At 37.2% G+C, this 17540-nt stretch overlaps 1 protein-coding gene across 1 annotated transcript; it reads right to left on the reverse strand.

The window, feature by feature from the left end:
• Positions 1-4554: 4554 nt before the first annotated feature.
• Positions 4555-6481, reverse strand: LOC134208957 (uncharacterized). The gene is made up of 3 exons (XM_062684926.1): positions 6388-6481; positions 5018-5910; positions 4555-4955 (listed from the first exon to the last, which is right to left on the reverse strand). The coding sequence occupies exons 1-3, from the start codon at positions 6441-6443 to the stop codon at positions 4555-4557; spliced, it is 1350 nt and encodes a 449-aa protein (XP_062540910.1). The 5' UTR covers positions 6444-6481.
• Between the last annotated feature and the right edge of the window lie 11059 nt (positions 6482-17540).

Genomic DNA, 17540 nt, shown 5'->3' on the forward strand with positions numbered 1-17540 from the left:
AGGAATAGGAATTTAAACTGTAAACATACTTTTAAGTAACCACACGTGTTAGTCAACTGAAAGATTGCTTTCAAGCGGATTTTTTGTGCGATGTGGCCAGAAGGGGTCATTCGAACCACGGTTTTTGGAGGCCCTTTTTGTAGGGGCAGTATGGGCAATATTAACATACGGAGCAATGTGTGTCACCCTCAATTTGAGCTTGTTGACCAGTTTTTGTTCCACATATCCCACAACGTGGAAACCGCATTAAAATTCAATTCAAACATGCAAGGATGTTATCGATCATTTAATAATTTGCGTTCGATCATTTAGTAATTTGTCAATAACTCATTCCAAAAGCTGAATTTGAAAATGTGTTGTATAGTGGACTTCTAGTGTGAAGCTTTTTCTATAACTCTTCCTAATGGTTCGTTGTTATAATTCAACTAATAACGGAGTTATAGCGTTAGTTGCAGTCACTTAGACTAAATGATAACAAAATTCCAATCATTTAGTTTAAGTTACTGCAACTAGCGCTACAACTCCGTTATTAGTTAAATTCTAACAACGAACCATTAGGCAGAGTTGTAGAAAAACCTTCACACTAGAACTCCACTATACAACATGTTGTGACCGTGGGTTTCATCCATACCAAGTTGTGTAATCCGTCTCTTGATAAAAACGTCTATCTTCCTTCAGATTCGTTGAAAGACTGAATCCATCGAATAGCAAAGGTTTTTTTCCTCAGAGTTCTTAGTTTGTTTATTATTTCAAGGGTTTCTATGTTCATTTTTTTTTATGATAACATTGATATACTTTATTATTATTATTTTTTTTAGTAAATTAAATTGAATTTATTTATACATATCTTTATTCTATATATCACTACATTACTCTCTATTTCTACTCTCATTGAAAAATTGAATACAAGTGCATGTCTTTGAATCTATTAGGAATAACAATATTTCGTTTTGGTCTTTCAACTCGCTCTGTTGCTACGTTTTCTTCATTTGTTTCTTCCTCCAGTTCACAGCCTTATTGTACTTGACTTGTTGTTTTATCCTCTTGTGATAGTTCATTATCGTGCACTATTTTCTTAACATCCTGGACATTTCTGGAATATTGAACGATCGCTTCTAATTACAACTTTTGCTCCCTCTCTGGCGATGACAGTAAACCTTTCAGCTCCAAATGTCGGATCCGTTTTGACCTTTTAGTTTTCAGCTAGAAGAACATTATCACCCACTGTAATGTTTGAATCTTTTGCTTCTCTTCTACTATCTGTCTATTGCTTAGCCTAGAACTTGTATAACTCGTTCTTCTCTTTTATATTTTCTCTATCTATAGGAGTATTTGTCGAGCTTTCCCAAAGACATGGATAAGTTCCTCTAAACTTCCATCCCACCAACAGTTCGAACGGTGTAACCCCTAAGCTAGACAAAGGCCTTACTTTGTTGTGAATATGCACATAATTGTTTAAAGCAGATTTCCAGTTAACTTCATCCAGTTTTGCAGCTGCTAGTGCTTCTTTGATTCCTCTGTTCTGCCGCTCTACAGCACCATTTGATTGTGGGCTCAACGGTATTGACTTCCTTACTCTGACCCCCTTATTTTCCCACGTAGAAATAAATCTTTCGCTTTGGAATGGGGGTCCGTTATCGCTTTGGATTATGAGCGGGCATCCCCAAACCAAAAATACTTTATTCAACGCTTCATTAGTTTTATCGGCATCCATACTATCCATTTCAATGACATGCAAATATCTGTAATTTTGTTTTTTTTTTATGTATAGTAGAAACAGATGTATTTGTAATTTTTATTTTTAACTACATTACCTTGAATATATATCAACGATTACGAGAAATTCTCCTTTTCCAAAGTCCTTAGCGGTGAAAAAATCAATCTGAAGAATTTCCCAAGGACCATGAGGTAATTTTCTTGTGGACAATGGAATTGGTGGATTTTTCTTCGAAAGTTGTAAGCAAGTTCTGCATTTTTTGACGAAGTTTTCAGCCTCTGTGCTCATACCAGGCCACCAAAAATATTCACGAAGAATTCGTTTTGTTGAGGCAATACCCATGTGTCCCCGGTGTGCTGATTCTAAAACCTTGCTTCGCAAACGATCAGGGACTATTATTCGATCATCCTTGAAAACCAAACTTCCTAAGGTACGCAGATGATCAGCTTGAACTTCATATCGTTGTAATCCTGTCTCCCATATTCCAATACTCAAACATTGTCTAATTCTTGAAAGTTCAATATCAGATTCCGACATTTTCTCTATTTCATTCCATGATATATCAATGATGCCAGCATCTAGTTTATACAGAAGGTGTTTATCGAAAGATTCATCAAAAGATTCTGCAGGTTTATATTCTTCAACTAATCTTGATAACGCATCGGCAATATTCAACGATCCCGGAATGCTTTTTACTTCAAAAGTATAAGGTTGTAGCCTTAATGCCCAGCTTTCTGCCCTAGAAACTGCTCGTTTCCCGATTCTGTGCTTACTATTGAAAATGAACTCATTGGATTCCGCATCAGACCGAATTATGAAAGAATTTGACAATAAATATATAGAAAATTTCTCCACACCCCAAACCATAGCCAAAGCTTCTTTTTGGGTGTGTGGATATTTTTTTTCCGCAATCGTGAGAGACTTTGAAGCACATGCAATAATGCGAGGTTTAGAATCTTCATCAAACTGTACAAGAACAGCGCCTATAATTTATTAGTCAATTTTTAATTATTTATTCAAATAATATATATAAGTTTATTACCTAAGCCATACGAAGAAGCGTCCACATATAATTCGGTACGATCTTCCTTACTGAAATATCCTAATGTTCGAATACTTCTCCATGCATTATTTTTCAAATATTCAAATTCGTCTTCTAACTGTTGATCCCAATAAAAAACACCTTCCTTGATAAGTTCGCGCAAATGTCTTGTTTTGTCCGCTCTTTGATGTATGAACTTTTCAACAAATGTAATCAATCCTAAAAAACTTTTGGCTTCCGCTAACGATTGAGGGGCTCGAAAATTTTGAATAGCTTTTATTTTATCATCTTCAATGCTCCATCCTTCTTCTGATAATCTGAATCCAAGAAACCTAACTGATTTTTGTCCAAACGCACATTTTGAAAGATTTATGCAAACATTATTATTTTTCAATCGGTTTAAAACTTCAGCCAGATTTTGTCGTGCTCCTCCTTGGTTTCTCCGTGAACTAATATATCATCTAAGTAATTCACAGTTCCTTTGCAGCCCTTCCAGATGATTGACTGAAGTATTTCTTGAAAAATATCTTGTGCATTACATAGCCCAAAAGGCAATCTGCAGTAACGGTATCAAGCATCCCCAGCGAAAAAGTTGGTTAAATGTCTAGAATCTTCATCAAGTTCTACGTGAAAGTATGCACTGGTGAGGTCGATGGTTGAAAAGAATGTTGATCCGTGAAGCTCCATGAGTATTGATTCAAACGTAGGCATTTTAAATGGTGTTCTATAGATACACTTATTCGGACCACGAAGATCAATCACTATTCTAATATCATCTTTTCCTTTGGGAACAACCAAAAGCGATGAACAAAATGATCTGTCCATTTCTTCAGTCACTTCTTCGATTATTCCTGACCCGGAATGGAATAAGTTAATAACATGTAATGTATAAATTTAAAATATATTTTTAATACCTGTTGCAAGTAATTCATCCATTTTCTTTTTAGTCATATCTTTGAATGGTGGTGGTATGTGTGTATACACATTGCGAGATGGTGGAATATTTTTATTGTATTTCAAAGATACTGGAGGAACATTGAATTTAGGAAAATGCTTTGATGCTGCTACTGCGTTAATTTCTGTCATGTCTAATAGAGCCAGCTCACAAGGCCAAACTTTGTAGTCGATATCCTTCACAGGTACGTCAAGCCCCACAGCAAGTACACTATATCTTAATGCTGTGTTGTACCCTAATAATGACCTGGCCTCGTCCACAACATAAAATTTTTCTGTGAATTTTGGTCTATCTTCCGTGATATGTAGCTCAGCAGAAAATGTTGCGAGAACATCAATATTCTTGTCTGATCCATAACCTTTTAATGGTTTGTCTGATTGATAACGAACATCATAAATAAGTTTCTTACTGGGTTCACTCGACAGAATAGTATTGAATGTAGATTTGGTAACCGTATTAACTTGAGCGCCAGAATCTATGAAAAATTCGACATCAATATTGGCTATTTGTCCAAGAATAATAGCCGTTTCTTTCTTTCCATGTCTTTTCCCGACAGCGACTTTATCAACGTAGATTGAATCATCTCCTGTTAGTCTAGGAATCTATAATATATATTTACTTAAGTTACCATTCTCTAAAATAGCTCTTATATATTGAATTAGAACTTTTTTCAATTTAAATAACGGAGATGTATACGTGAGTTAAAGTCTATTCATATTTTTTTTCGAGAAAAGGAACTAAAAGAATCATATTACGAAAACATACAATAAAAATATTTCAATAACAAAAATAATTATTTTTAGTAATTTGAAACCAACTTGCCATAAGAAAGCATGTTATTTAAATATTCAAATCATCATTGGAAAATACCTTCTCTACCTTTTCGTCAGCCTCCTCAGTATGATCACTTATAATGGCATTCCTACGGGATTCGTTGAACCGGGAACTCGATGAATCTTCATTTTGCAATCGTCTCTTTAGCCCTCGAGGTCCAGAGCTCATTGTACACATTCGCGAAATATGACCCTTAATTTCGCACTTGTGGCAAACTTTGTCAATCATGGGGCACTCAGAGGCTTTGTGATATGTGCTGCCGCATCTCCAACATTGGTTAGCTTCAGTACTACGACCAGGCAACTCTGAATTACGCGCAAAGATCTTTCTTCGTCCTCTGTTTGCACTAGGGCGGTTATTATAGTACGCATCGTTTCTGCCGCTTGGATTCCAATTCTGCTTGCCAGCTAATAAAAACCAATTTTGGTTTAAGAAAAACACATTCAAACCTATGCTTATAATTACATACCACCAAATCTTGCATGACGAAAGTTCCGTTGATTGGAATAATGACCGACAGCTGCTATTATAGCAGGGCTGTGCCTCACTGGTGGATTACGCTGTTGAGATTTTTCAAACTCCTCCTCATTAAATCGCTCTATTTCCGAATCACGAACAGCATCAATCAAATCCTTTAAAGAACCTTGTCGAACCCAATTCCTATGTGCAAGTATACGCACCCGGCTATCAAGAGTTCCTCTAGTTATTGTACGCACCATAGCTTCCATTTCTTCGGTCTCATGATATCCACATAATTTTGTTGCTGCTCCGACTCTTCTTACAAACTGAACACTATTTTCATCCTTCTTTTGTACCATATTGATTAACTTGCTTCTTTGTGATAGTATATACGTTCTTGAACCAAAATACTCGTTTAATCGTGCAAGGGCATTGGAATACGGTTCCATTTTCTCATCCGGCATTCCAGGTCGGGTTGCTGTACTTTCATACACTTCTAACAACTTTGCACCAGCTTTTATTTTAAAAATACCCATCCTAGTCTTTTCATCAGTTGACTTCATTAAATCCAAAGATGCTTCCATGATTTGCTTCCAGTGCTCATAAGATTTTCTATCTATCTCCGTTTCTCCATCCGAAGGAAGACATTCCGGAATACCCAATGCGTTGATTGGCATCCCGCTCATGGAGGCCGGTGAAATCCCAGACATTACTGGCGATGACGTATCGATGCGAGCTCTGCTATAGCGGACATGTTGTGTAGCTTCTGGCTGCTGTACCAGTAATTCGACATCATTAGTTTCATTCGGATCTGCGTGGCTTATCTTCGTTTTCAATTTTCTATTCTCGTTTCGGAGAGCTTTTATTTCCTTCAGTAGCTCGTGTTCAGTCATGTTCGATTTACTGAGAAACAACCATTATAAGAATATTATTAGTGTTGCTATGGTAGTTGCTAGTAGTTGTAAATAGAAAAAAAAAAAAGCAAGTATGACTGAGTAGAATAGAGCAATAATCATCAGAATCTCCGCCTTCCCAATCGGAGTCTACATTAGGGTTAAATACTACATTTAAGTTTTCACAGGGCTTCTGCCTTCTCAATCAGTGCCTATGTTCAAGGATCTTCGCCTTCCCTATCGTAGTCCCAATTTCAGAACCTCTGCCTTCCCTATCGGAGTCCGAATCATGGTACATCAAATTACATTATAATAACGCATTTGAAAGGATTTTTTTACCTTTTTTCTATGATCTCAGCCTTCCCTGTCGGAAACTGAATTTAAAGGTCTCCGCCTTCTCTATCGGAATCCATTAGATAGAATTTCTGTCTCTATCTGCATAATGATTTCCCTTTGCTAGTTCTTTCCGTTAATTCGGAATACTCACCCACTTATATCAGAAGACTCGGCTGCGCCAATGTTGTGACCGTGGGTTTCATCCATACCAAGTTGTGTAATCCGTCTCTTGATAAAAACGTCTATCTTCCTTCAGATTCGTTGAAAGACTGAATCCATCGAATAGCAAAGGTTTTTTTCCTCAGAGTTCTTAGTTTGTTTATTATTTCAAGGGTTTCTATGTTCATTTTTTTTTTATGATAACATTGATATACTTTATTATTATTATTTTTTTTAGTAAATTAAATTGAATTTATTTATACATATCTTTATTCTATATATCACTACACAACACATTTTCAAATTCAGCTTCTGGAATGACTTATTGACAAACTACTAATCGATCGAACGCGAATTACTAAATGATCGATAACATCCTTGCAAACATGAAAATACACTACACTATAAATTTTCGCTGCATAGGCAGATTTAAAATTTATAAATAAGGTTTTAGCACAAAACTGATCAAAATACAGGTCAAAAATTCATCACAATCAAAAGATCTATTATCTATTATTAAAGATCTAATTGAATATTGCGCACACATGTTTGTACTGATAAAAATCTGAATTTATCATAAAACTTTATTTTTCAAAACTATGGGGCAATACGGTCATACCTGCACAGAGCAACATAAGGTAAAGTGACCAATAGTGGACCCCCAACCAATAGTGGACCCTCCAGCCATGTTTGCATTATTACTGCACAATGTCAACATTTTGCTATGAAATTCTATCGGGAGAACCTACCTTACAGTCGTATGATTTGATTACATGCGTTTGGAATGCTATGGAAAGTCAAATTGATTTTTTACAATTCTCTAAAAAATAAACACGAGACTGTCCATTATAGGAATATTTTGGGGGGTCCATAACAGGGAAGAAGAACGTTCCGAAACGGGACATGAAAATCAAATGAAGTGTCGACTAAAGGGAAGCAATTCCCTATTAGACATTAAAATGTAAATTTCAACGAATAACGTCGTGTATTTGGGTGTTTTATGTATGTATCGTGAAGAGGGGATGCAGAGCTTGTTTTTAGATATCAAGCAGAGTTAATATGTTGAAAATGTCTAAACCTTATGACAGGAAAAGCAAAATTCCGCTACTAGGGGGTCCACTATTGGGCATTTTACCCTATTAGGCCACAATATGCGAACAAGTTCAAATTTCAGACAAGAAGTTCATTGCTGATTTCAAGTTTAATTCAGCCCAAATTATTAACATCTTTTCTTGCAAGTATAAGATTGTTTCGCATTGAATCTCATAATGCAGCTTCGTAGGTAGCTTAGCAGGGAAACAACCTCTTTAGCATACTGGGGTCGTGGTCAGACCCCACCGAAGGAAGTAATTACCTGTAATACATTTTTCGGACTAAATTTTTCACATGTTGTGCATATGCAGAAATCGAGTTTTTGCACATAGTACACTAGAGTCGGGTTTTACGCGGGGGATCGTTCCGCGTAAAAAAACGTGTTTAAACTGGGAGAATCCCAAAAACCGCATGAATCCCGAGAACCGCGTAAAAAAATCGAAAATCGATTTTTCTCGGTTTTCTCGAGTTTTCCGACTACACAGGAATCTGTTTTACACGATTTTTTTCGCTCGTATTTTGGATCGTGTGACTTCAATTTGCCACCAAAGTCTTTGCAACATATTTCAAAAAATCCTAAATAATTCATAGAAAAATCACATGGGAATTAATACGCGTTAAACATTTAGGATGAGTGCAAAATTGAGAAAATGTAAATCGTGTAAAAACAGAATCCAGTGTATTTTAAAAACCCGCGTAAAAACCGCGTAAAATTCGGGATTTCCCGATTCCCGGGATATTATTTTTGAAATCCCGGAAATCCCGAAAATCCAAAACAACAAAAAAATACAGTTTCTTTTCCGGTTTGCAAACAGTTCAATTTTTCTTCTTACAAAAGTTATTTGTTTAGAACGCGAAATCCAACTTAGGTGATAAACTCATATCATATTTTTATACCTTCCATAAAACATTACTTTTTTCCAAGTTCGTTTATTTGGTAGGCTCAGGCAAGTATGCGGAGCCAAGGTTCTTTGTGATGCACAATCGATATCATCTTATTATTAAATTAGTAAGAGAGGGACAGACATGAAAATATCGGAGATAGTTAATAGAACACCTTCACAAAAAATATTAGATTCCCCTATACCACTCAATGGAATACTATTGACTGATATTTTTTCCAGCAGCTACAGCTCTCTATTAATTAAACTTCAAGTATCTACAGTACAAGATCAGCTACATCTATTTGACGCCTGCTTCCTTCCCATATCCCGTCTACAGCGAGGTTGTATACACTAGCTGATATTCGCCTTGCTAATCTCCTCGCACCGTCCAACATTGAATCAGTCTTCCTGAACTTCTTGCCTCCAAAAAAAAGATATTTTAGTTACTAGATAAAGATTGTCGCTACTGTTCCCTTTGTTCTGCTGTCCGAAACATGTGTGGTACATACCTGTCAAATCGTATGGATTTTCCTTCTTTGACATTTAGCTCCCCTATCCTCGCCAGCAAAAGATGTTCCGGACAGCGACGACAGCGACAATCTTTATCTAGTAACTAAAATATCTTTTCTCCAAAACAATTCTTGGTCCAATTTATGTCCTTCCAATCGACGTTCGTACAACAAACTTTCCAGCACATGCGCAAGTACAAGGGGTCCGACCCCGATGCTCTGCCTATTTTTTTTGGTGTATCGCTTCGATCAAAATCAACTCTGGTCAACAGGCTGCAACTAATTTGTCCAATTCTCGGCTTCTGTCAAAACTATATACCAAATTTAATCGCGTAATCTATTAACCCCATTATCGTTAAATTATTGAGTTAACTTACGTTAAATTATCGAACTCCGATAATAATTGAGTTGATTGATCTTTATCGCAGTAAGCGATTACGTTGAACACAATCAACTTTATCGGCGATAACGATAAATTAACGATTAACATCAAGATTAGGAAGCGATCTGTTCAAGATTAGGAAGAGCTGCAGCTCTTGGCAAAAGTATCAATTATTAGCCTGCCATGGGTTGGAGGATACTCTAGTATTGTTGTTCCCCTATCTCCAATAGGTTATGGGCCTAGTACGATTTACTGCGCATCTTCCATCTATCGTCACTAGGGTATTAAATGCAATCCCAGCAACTGTCTAAACCCTACACGGAAGAAATAAACTACCCAATAGTGAGTTTAATTCACCCAACCTCGAACATCCGTACGGGAAGCCAAAATTGAGTAAGTAGGGTCGAAGTAGTTTGTCTTTACTCCCATGTTAAAAAAGTAAATTTGGGTCAATCATTTTTCCGTTGGGTACTTGGGAGTAAAGGCAAACTACTTCGACCCTACTTACTCAATTTTGGCTTCCCGTACGGATGTTCGAGGTTGGGTGAATTAAACTCACTATTGGGTAGTTTATTTCTTCCGTGTATGCATATTCAAAACCAGGGATGCCAGATGATATTTTCCAATGTCTTCACAGTTGTTTAAAAATGTCTTTAAATGTCTTCAATATTAAGATTATGATTATCAGCGAAAAATTTCAAAATCCAATAGGTCTTCTTCTTCTTCAATGGCTCTATATTCCAATGGAACTTGGCCTGCTTTTCAACTTAATTAGCATTTCCTCAGTTATTGATTGGAAGCTTTTCTATATGTCCGCCATTGCATGAGTATGTATCTTGTGTGGCAAAAGTACAATGGATACACTATGCCCAGGGTGTCGAGAATGTTCCAACCCGAAAACACCCTAGACCGGACCGAGAATCGAACTCACAATCTCCGGATTGGCAATCCTACGCCTTTGCTCGCAAGGCTACTGGAGACCCCATTAGGTGTGTAAATTCAATAATCTCCTTGTATTACTGATGTTGAATAATGTTTATTTTCTTAACATTTAGATTGTTTGAATTGTTTGAGGATTTTTTTTAAAATTCCTTATTTTTTTAAAACGAGTGGATTTTGTACTGAGTCGGATTTTTAAACTGAATTTTCACGTGGAACTATTCCAAATTTCGTTTCGAAGAATACCCTGTTGGGATTCAAAATTTACTGTGAAATACTTGAAAAACAACTTTCTAAAGGAACGTCCGAATAAATATCTAGATCAACTTCCGGATAAATTCTCGATGGAGCTTCATATAACTTTCTTCTGGATGGAGCTTCTTATTATTTCTGAAAGTCTCCTGAAAAACTTTCCTGAGGAATTCCTGTTGGAACATCCAAAGGATTTACTGAAGGAACTTCTGGAGAAAGTTCTGGAGGAACTTCCGGAGGAATACTTGGAAGAACTTAAGAAGGAATTCCTGTAGAATCTTCAGGATGAATTCCGGAGGGATTTTCTGGAGAAATACCTGAAGGATTTTCCTGATGAATTTCTGAAGGATATTCCTGAGGAATTATTGAAGCAATTTCTGGTGGAATTCCAAAAGAAACTTCTGGAGAAATTCTTGGAGGTAGTTGGAGAAGCTTCTTGAGGTATTGCTGCAGAAAATTCCGAAAGAAATCCTGGAGGAAATAGAAGTATACTTCCGGAGGCATTCTTGGAGAGTAATTCGGCAACCTTGAAGGTTCTTCCAGAGGAGGAACATCCGGAGGGATCCCTGGAATAGCTTCCGCAGAAATCCCGGGAAAACTTTTAAAAGAATTCCTGGAAAAACTATTGGAGGAATTCGTGAAGGAACTACCGAAGAAGTTCTGGGGGAACTTCTGAAGGATCTTCCAAATGAATTCCTGGAGGATTTTTCGAAAAAAATCCCTGAAACTTCCGGACAATTTCCTGGATGAATTTCGGAAAGAATACCAGAACGTATATTTGAAGAACTTCTTAGATGAATTCTCAGAGAAAATACTGGAAGAATGGTCAAAGATATTTCTTGAAGAATTACCAACGGAATTCAAGGAAGAATTTAACGATAGTGTGTCATAAGTTTCCTCTGATCTTGCTACCTAGTATTTAATTAAAAATCCCTAATTTTTGTGGAATTTCGCTGAATTTTTTTAGGAAGATTTTCACGTAGAAATTCACCATGGAAATAATGAGAAATAATATATCATTGAGAAATAATCATTTAACACCAGAACGAATTCAATTTCTTCTCGAGATTCTTAAAAAAATTCTATTAAAATTAATTGAAACAATTTTCTTGTGGAAATTAAAAGGGATTTATTGTGGGAGTTCAGCAGAACTTGGGGAAATTAAGGAGAATTTTCAATTTAAATTTTGGAGGATTCCCTTTATATGTTTTTACGGAAATTATTAGATATAAATTTTGAACTGAATTCCCAACTTTAAATCTCTTGAGTTAAGACAAGAAATTCCTCATAATTTTCATCGGAAATTCTCCTTATTTTACATGAAAAATTCTTTGAATTTTTTACAAAAAATTCTATTAAAAATTCACGGAAAATTAAAAGAGTTTCCCGACGGATATTTAGAGGAAAGTCACATGGAAATTCCGAAAAGATCAAATGAGTTCAAAAGGAATCAGGATAATATTCAGGTTCTAGCTCAACGGTTGAATAGATTAAATCAAGTCATAGAAGAATTCAATCAACTTTTGCGTTCCGATGTAATAATCGAAATACCACGAAATACCTTTCTACATACACGTCAAAAACGCCACCACCGCCAAGGAAAATTCAAAAAAAAATCTGCCATCGGGAATTTTTTAACCAGCGCACAACTCAAAGTTAAGTGCGTATGAGGTCTGAAATGCGTTGCAGTTATCAGCCCGCTAGTGTGAAGGTATTTTTATGTTTGAGATTCTAGGCCCAAGACAAAGACTTTTATAACTTTTATAATTTTTTTTTGTATAATTTACATATAGAAGTCGCAGAATTTATAAGTAAAAAATAAATTGTATTTTCCACTCGCTGGCTTATTGATTGTCTTCAGGTATCTTCAAATAAGTAGATAAGTCTTCAAATATTTTGAAAAGTCTTCAAAATGTCTTCACGAAATAAATGTCTTCACAGAGATTCAAATGTCTTCAAATTGAAGACATGTCTTCAAATCTGGCATCTCTGTTCAAAACAATGCAAACAGTCAAGGCGAGTTCAACCCCCAGCGAACCCTTCTTCTCGGACTCGGCGATCATATATTCCAAAAGGGTACACGTAAAAAAAATTAATGTTATATATTATTAAGATTTCCAATACTTTTTTGCCGAAGCAGGCGCTTAATGATATGTATAAGAAAAAAACTTATACATCGCATTAGTCACATATATTCCGAAACTTATACTTTTCAATGACTTATGAATGTTATTAGCTTTTTGATACGGGATCATTCATTAGGTGGCATAATGAAGAGTATAAGTATTTTCGAATGGTTTTTTGCCATAACATATAAGGTTATTTTTTTACGTGTACTCTACCATCCGAAAAAAAACGTGAATATTATTTGCTTCTTGAAGTTATTTTTTTTTCGAAAGAATCGATTCAAATTAGAATTGAATTGAGTTCCAATTTGAAATCTGTATTATCTGGCCTTTCTAAAATATGAACTTTACTCCTGAACATTGAATAAAACCATTTTTAAATCAAAAAGTGAGTTTCCTAAGGAAACACCGAAAAATCCCGGGATCCCAGGATTTCCCGGGATATACGAACAAGTTCATCCCGAATCCCGGGACAACGAAATTGGCCGGGAAATGGAAACTCTAACTGCAAGTATTTATCAACCGATGTCTACGTTTGATAATTGGGGCCTGGTGGCCTCACAATTGGATCTCGAATGCTGAGCTCCGACAGAAATTCAAGAGCGTAAATGGAGGTTCTCGAGTCATTCGAGACGCAGAATAAGAGCACCTCCACGGAAGTCCCCATCTGGGTCCCTATCGCTATTTCCGGGCTCTATATAGGGATCCCGTGCCGGAAGCTCCTGTGTGGACCATATTGTCACGCTCCGTATCATTCTGGAGCAGGTCAACGAATTCCAAGAGTCCCTTTACTTGGTATTCATTGACTACGAAAAAGCTTTCGACCGTCTCAATCACGAGAATATGTGAGTGCTGCACAATGGGGTCTTGTCCGACCCTATCCGGGTCGTAGCTGGTGTGAGGCAAGGATGTATTCTATCACCGTTACTGTTCCTCATCGTAATCGACGAGATTCTTGTAGATGCGATTGACCGTGAACCAAACCGCGGGCTGTTATGGGAGCCTAAACCATGGAGCACCTAAATGACTTCGAATTGGCGGATGATGTTGCACTCCTCGCGCAACGGCGCTCTGATATGCAGAGTAAGCTCAACGACCTTGCCGAGCGCTCCTTCGGCAGGTTTAGTCATCAACGTCAACAAAGCCAAATCGTTGGATGTAAACACAGTGACTCCTTCCAGTTTCATAGTAGCCGGGCAACCAGTGGAGAATGTTGAAAGCTTCCAATATCTTGGTAGCCAAATGGCGTCAGACGGCGGTACCAAGATCGACATAGGCGCACGGATCAAGAAAGCAAGGGCTGCCTTTGCGTGTTTAAGAATTATCTAGAAAAACAGGCAGATAAGTGAACGCACCAAAATACGAATTTTCAACTCTAACGTGAAATCTGTGCTGTTATACGCTAGCGAAACATGGTGTGTATCAGTGGAGAACACTCAACGGTTGCAGGTGTTCATTAACAGAAGCCTGCGGTATATAATTCGGGCCTGGTGGCCTCACAACTGGATCTCAAACAACGAGCTCCATCGTCGCTGTCACCAGAGGCCGATAGCAATAGAAATTCGGGATCGGAAGTGGGGCTGGGTCGGCCACACTCTACGTAGGGGCGGAAATGAAATCTGTAAACAAGCATTAGACTGGAACCCAGCGGGACATCGCAGCAGAGGCAGACCCAGAGGCTCATGGCGGCGAAGCCTCAATAAAGAAATAAAAGAAGTCGACCGAAATCTAACCTGGCAACAGGTTAAAGCGATAGCCGGGCAACGCTCAGGATGGAGATCTTTCAAGTCGGCCCTTTGCACCACCGGAGATGTACAGGATCCATAAGTAAGTAAGTAAGTAAATATAGGGAACCGCTTCTACACCGGTAGTATCTAAACGGGAATGTAAAATGAGAACGCAACTCAAAATTAACCGTGAGTTTCCAAATTTAGCCCATACTGGATTGCTAAATTTCTATGCAGGGTTGCTATTCTGTGAAACTTCACTTTAGTATTGATAAAAATGGCAGAAAATCTGGTTTACTTTTTCAGAACAATTTCAGCGTACGTAATTAAATAGCAAGAAAATAAAAGTAATACATCAGCTACAATTGAGTTCCTTTAAGAATTATTAGCAGTTCCCCCAGAATAGTTTTAGGATTTCTTTCAGAATCTTTTGGATTTTTCATTGGAATTGCACTATAATCTCATCAAAAAACTTTGCAAGAGAATTAGCCGGATTCTTCCGGTAGTTGTTTCGAGGTAAATTTCCAGGAGGAAGGAAATCCAGAAGGAATAACTGTAAAAAATGAAAAATGCTTGATATAATATATTTAAGTACTATGACGGGTCTTCAGTTAGCTTTGCGAGCAAAAGCGTATAGGATTCATCCCAGTTGAACCCAGTGAGAACTCAATAAGTTTATGAAGTCGCTATACGTAAAATAGAAACCACCGGTGGGAAAATGGGTCGCTATCCTAAAATAGCACTCGGGAAGGAGCGCTATTATAAGAATAGCGATGAGGACTCCATGGAGGTGATCTAAGCACAAATGTCACAAGCGTTCCAAGGTAAACAAATTCTTCAACAAGTGATCAAGCACTACATTAGCACCAACACCACTAGGTCTTCCTCTATCTCTACCTGCCAGTGGGACACTCCACTACTGCTCTGCGATCGATTCCAATGAGGTCGATGTCGTCCGCAAAGCCCAGGAGCATATGCGACCTATGATGATAGTGCCGTTCTTCTGCACGCCAGATCTCATAATAGCGCCCTCGAGTGCAATGTTGGACAATAAATTCGAAAGTACATCACCCTGCTTCAATCCTTCTAAGGTCACAAACGAGGTTGACACTTCGTCTGCAACCCGAATACATGATTGCGCACCATACAGCGGTGAACGTATCAGTCTAATCAGTTTCGCCGAAAACCATGTTCGGACAGTATTTGCCACAGCTCATTTCTTTTCATTGAATCGTTCGCTGATTTGAAATCAACGAACAGATGGTGAGTCTGCAAGTTGTACTCCCGGAATTTATCAAGGAACAGGCCAAACATCTGATCTTTCGTTGATCGGCCCTCACGAATACCTGCCTGGTGTTCACCAACGGAGGACTCCTCAAACGGTCTCAGTCTGTTAAACAGGATACGCGACAGGATTTTGTATGACGAGTTCAGAAGGGTGATTCCTCTGTAATTGGCACACTCTAGTCTGTGCCCATTCTTATAAATTAAGCATATGAGGTCATCCAACTAGCCGGCAGGCAGTTCTTCATCCTCCCATATTTTCTGGATAATGTGGTGGATTGATTAATGCAGCGGCTCACTTCCGTGTTTGAGAAGCTCGACCGGGATCTCGTCCTTTCCAGTACACTGAACGACAAATTCCGCAAGTTGCAGTATGATTTTTGCCTCACTGAAGCCCCATAACTAAAAACAGATGATTCTCAAAAGACCGTCATTCAGTTTATCATATGCCAATTCTATGAACATCGATATGATTGTCATCCAGAATGCTAATAATAATCATTCGGATGATAATCATAACAAATAAATAGGTGGATGATTTTCATTTAAAAGGTAATCGAATTAGCACTAATTTGTCTAATGAAAATTATTTCGAATAAGAAAGAACTTTGTATTATTATTGGATTTTTTTCTACTCAATAATTAAAATATAGTCTCATATTAATAATAAATGAAAATAATAAAGTGTATTATCTTTATTTGTATCATTATTATAGTTAATCACATGAGAGTAAGTGATGTTCTGGAACGAAAAATATCAAACCTTGATGATGTAGGACGGTTAAGTGGTTCGCCAACTTTTCGGAAACTACGCCAGCCCTGGCGCTAGCCTGTTTTGAAGACTCTTTCATTTGTAGATCATTACTACGATATCATCTAGAAAAAAATAACTTTTCTTTATTCATGGGATCTAATTCTAAAATCTATAAGGTTACCTACAAACAGATTGAAAATATCGTTACCTCGTACATCGTTACCAGGTTTTTCCTTTAGACAAAAACAAACTTTTGTGCACATCGTAGTCAATTGTGAATCGCCACAAAATGGTTTAGCCACGGGTTTAGCAGAGCATTCTGTATATGCTCATCTTGAAAAGACCTTTTTGACCACTGGCAAAATCAATATATACAATGCAATTATAATAAGGTACGTGCTATTTTCAAAATCAATTTTGCAATAAAGAAATGAAATTTACCAACTTGCGAGTGCAAAATCTTCTTCTCTTCTGACTGTCGATAACCCAGTCCCATTTGAATGATTTTCATATGAACTAGATGAATCGAATCATCACACTGCCCATGAATGAAATTAGTTATAGTGATGATGTGAAAGCAAAATGGGATAATGTTTGTCATTTTCGCATTCAACTTCTGATATACATTAAAATAAAGTTCGAGCAGAAAATCATCCAAACGGATGTATCATTCATTATTAGGAAACATCAAATTAACATGGATGATTTTTCATACATTAACTGGCGGATGATTTGGTTCAGTGTAGCTTTACTGTTTTCAGCTCGTTTAGCGCCTGCTTTACCCGAGTAAGGTACACTGGGGGAAGTGGAAAAAGGGGGTAAGTGTAAAAATCGACTCGAAAAATTGGAATTGTACATACTTTACAGTTTTTACCACATCATAACATTATGCAAGAATATACTTTGATCCTCACACTAATACTATGTTGAAATTTGTATAATACATACACTAACACGGTTAACGCTTGAACTGTAATTTAAGGTTTCGCGAAAAGTTGATTTTTGCATTCATAAAATCAATTCTTATTTGCACCAATTGTCCCTTTTCAAGTGAATTTATATCACAGATTACTATTACAATACAATTAAACTAATCCCATTCAATTTGTAGTGATTTGTACCATGAAAGCAAATAATTCAAAGATTTTACACTTACCCCTGGTATCAAACACTGTTGGGGAAGTGGATAATGCTCT

The sequence above is a fragment of the Armigeres subalbatus genome, chromosome 2 (genome assembly GCF_024139115.2).
Source record: "Armigeres subalbatus isolate Guangzhou_Male chromosome 2, GZ_Asu_2, whole genome shotgun sequence".
Taxonomy (NCBI): Eukaryota; Metazoa; Arthropoda; class Insecta; order Diptera; family Culicidae; genus Armigeres; species Armigeres subalbatus.

Bases quoted from the DNA above. Each gene is read 5' to 3' on its own strand.
- LOC134208957 (XM_062684926.1), bottom strand. From the start codon at position 6,443: ATGGATGAAACCCACGGTCACAACATTGGCGCAGCCGAGTCTTCTGAT. The intron at 5,911-6,387 runs GTGAGTATTCCG...GTTGTTTCTCAG, and splicing joins GAGTCTTCTGATATAAGTGG to TAAATCGAACATGACTGAAC. The intron at 4,956-5,017 runs GTATGTAATTAT...GGTTTTTATTAG, and splicing joins TCGTCATGCAAGATTTGGTG to CTGGCAAGCAGAATTGGAAT.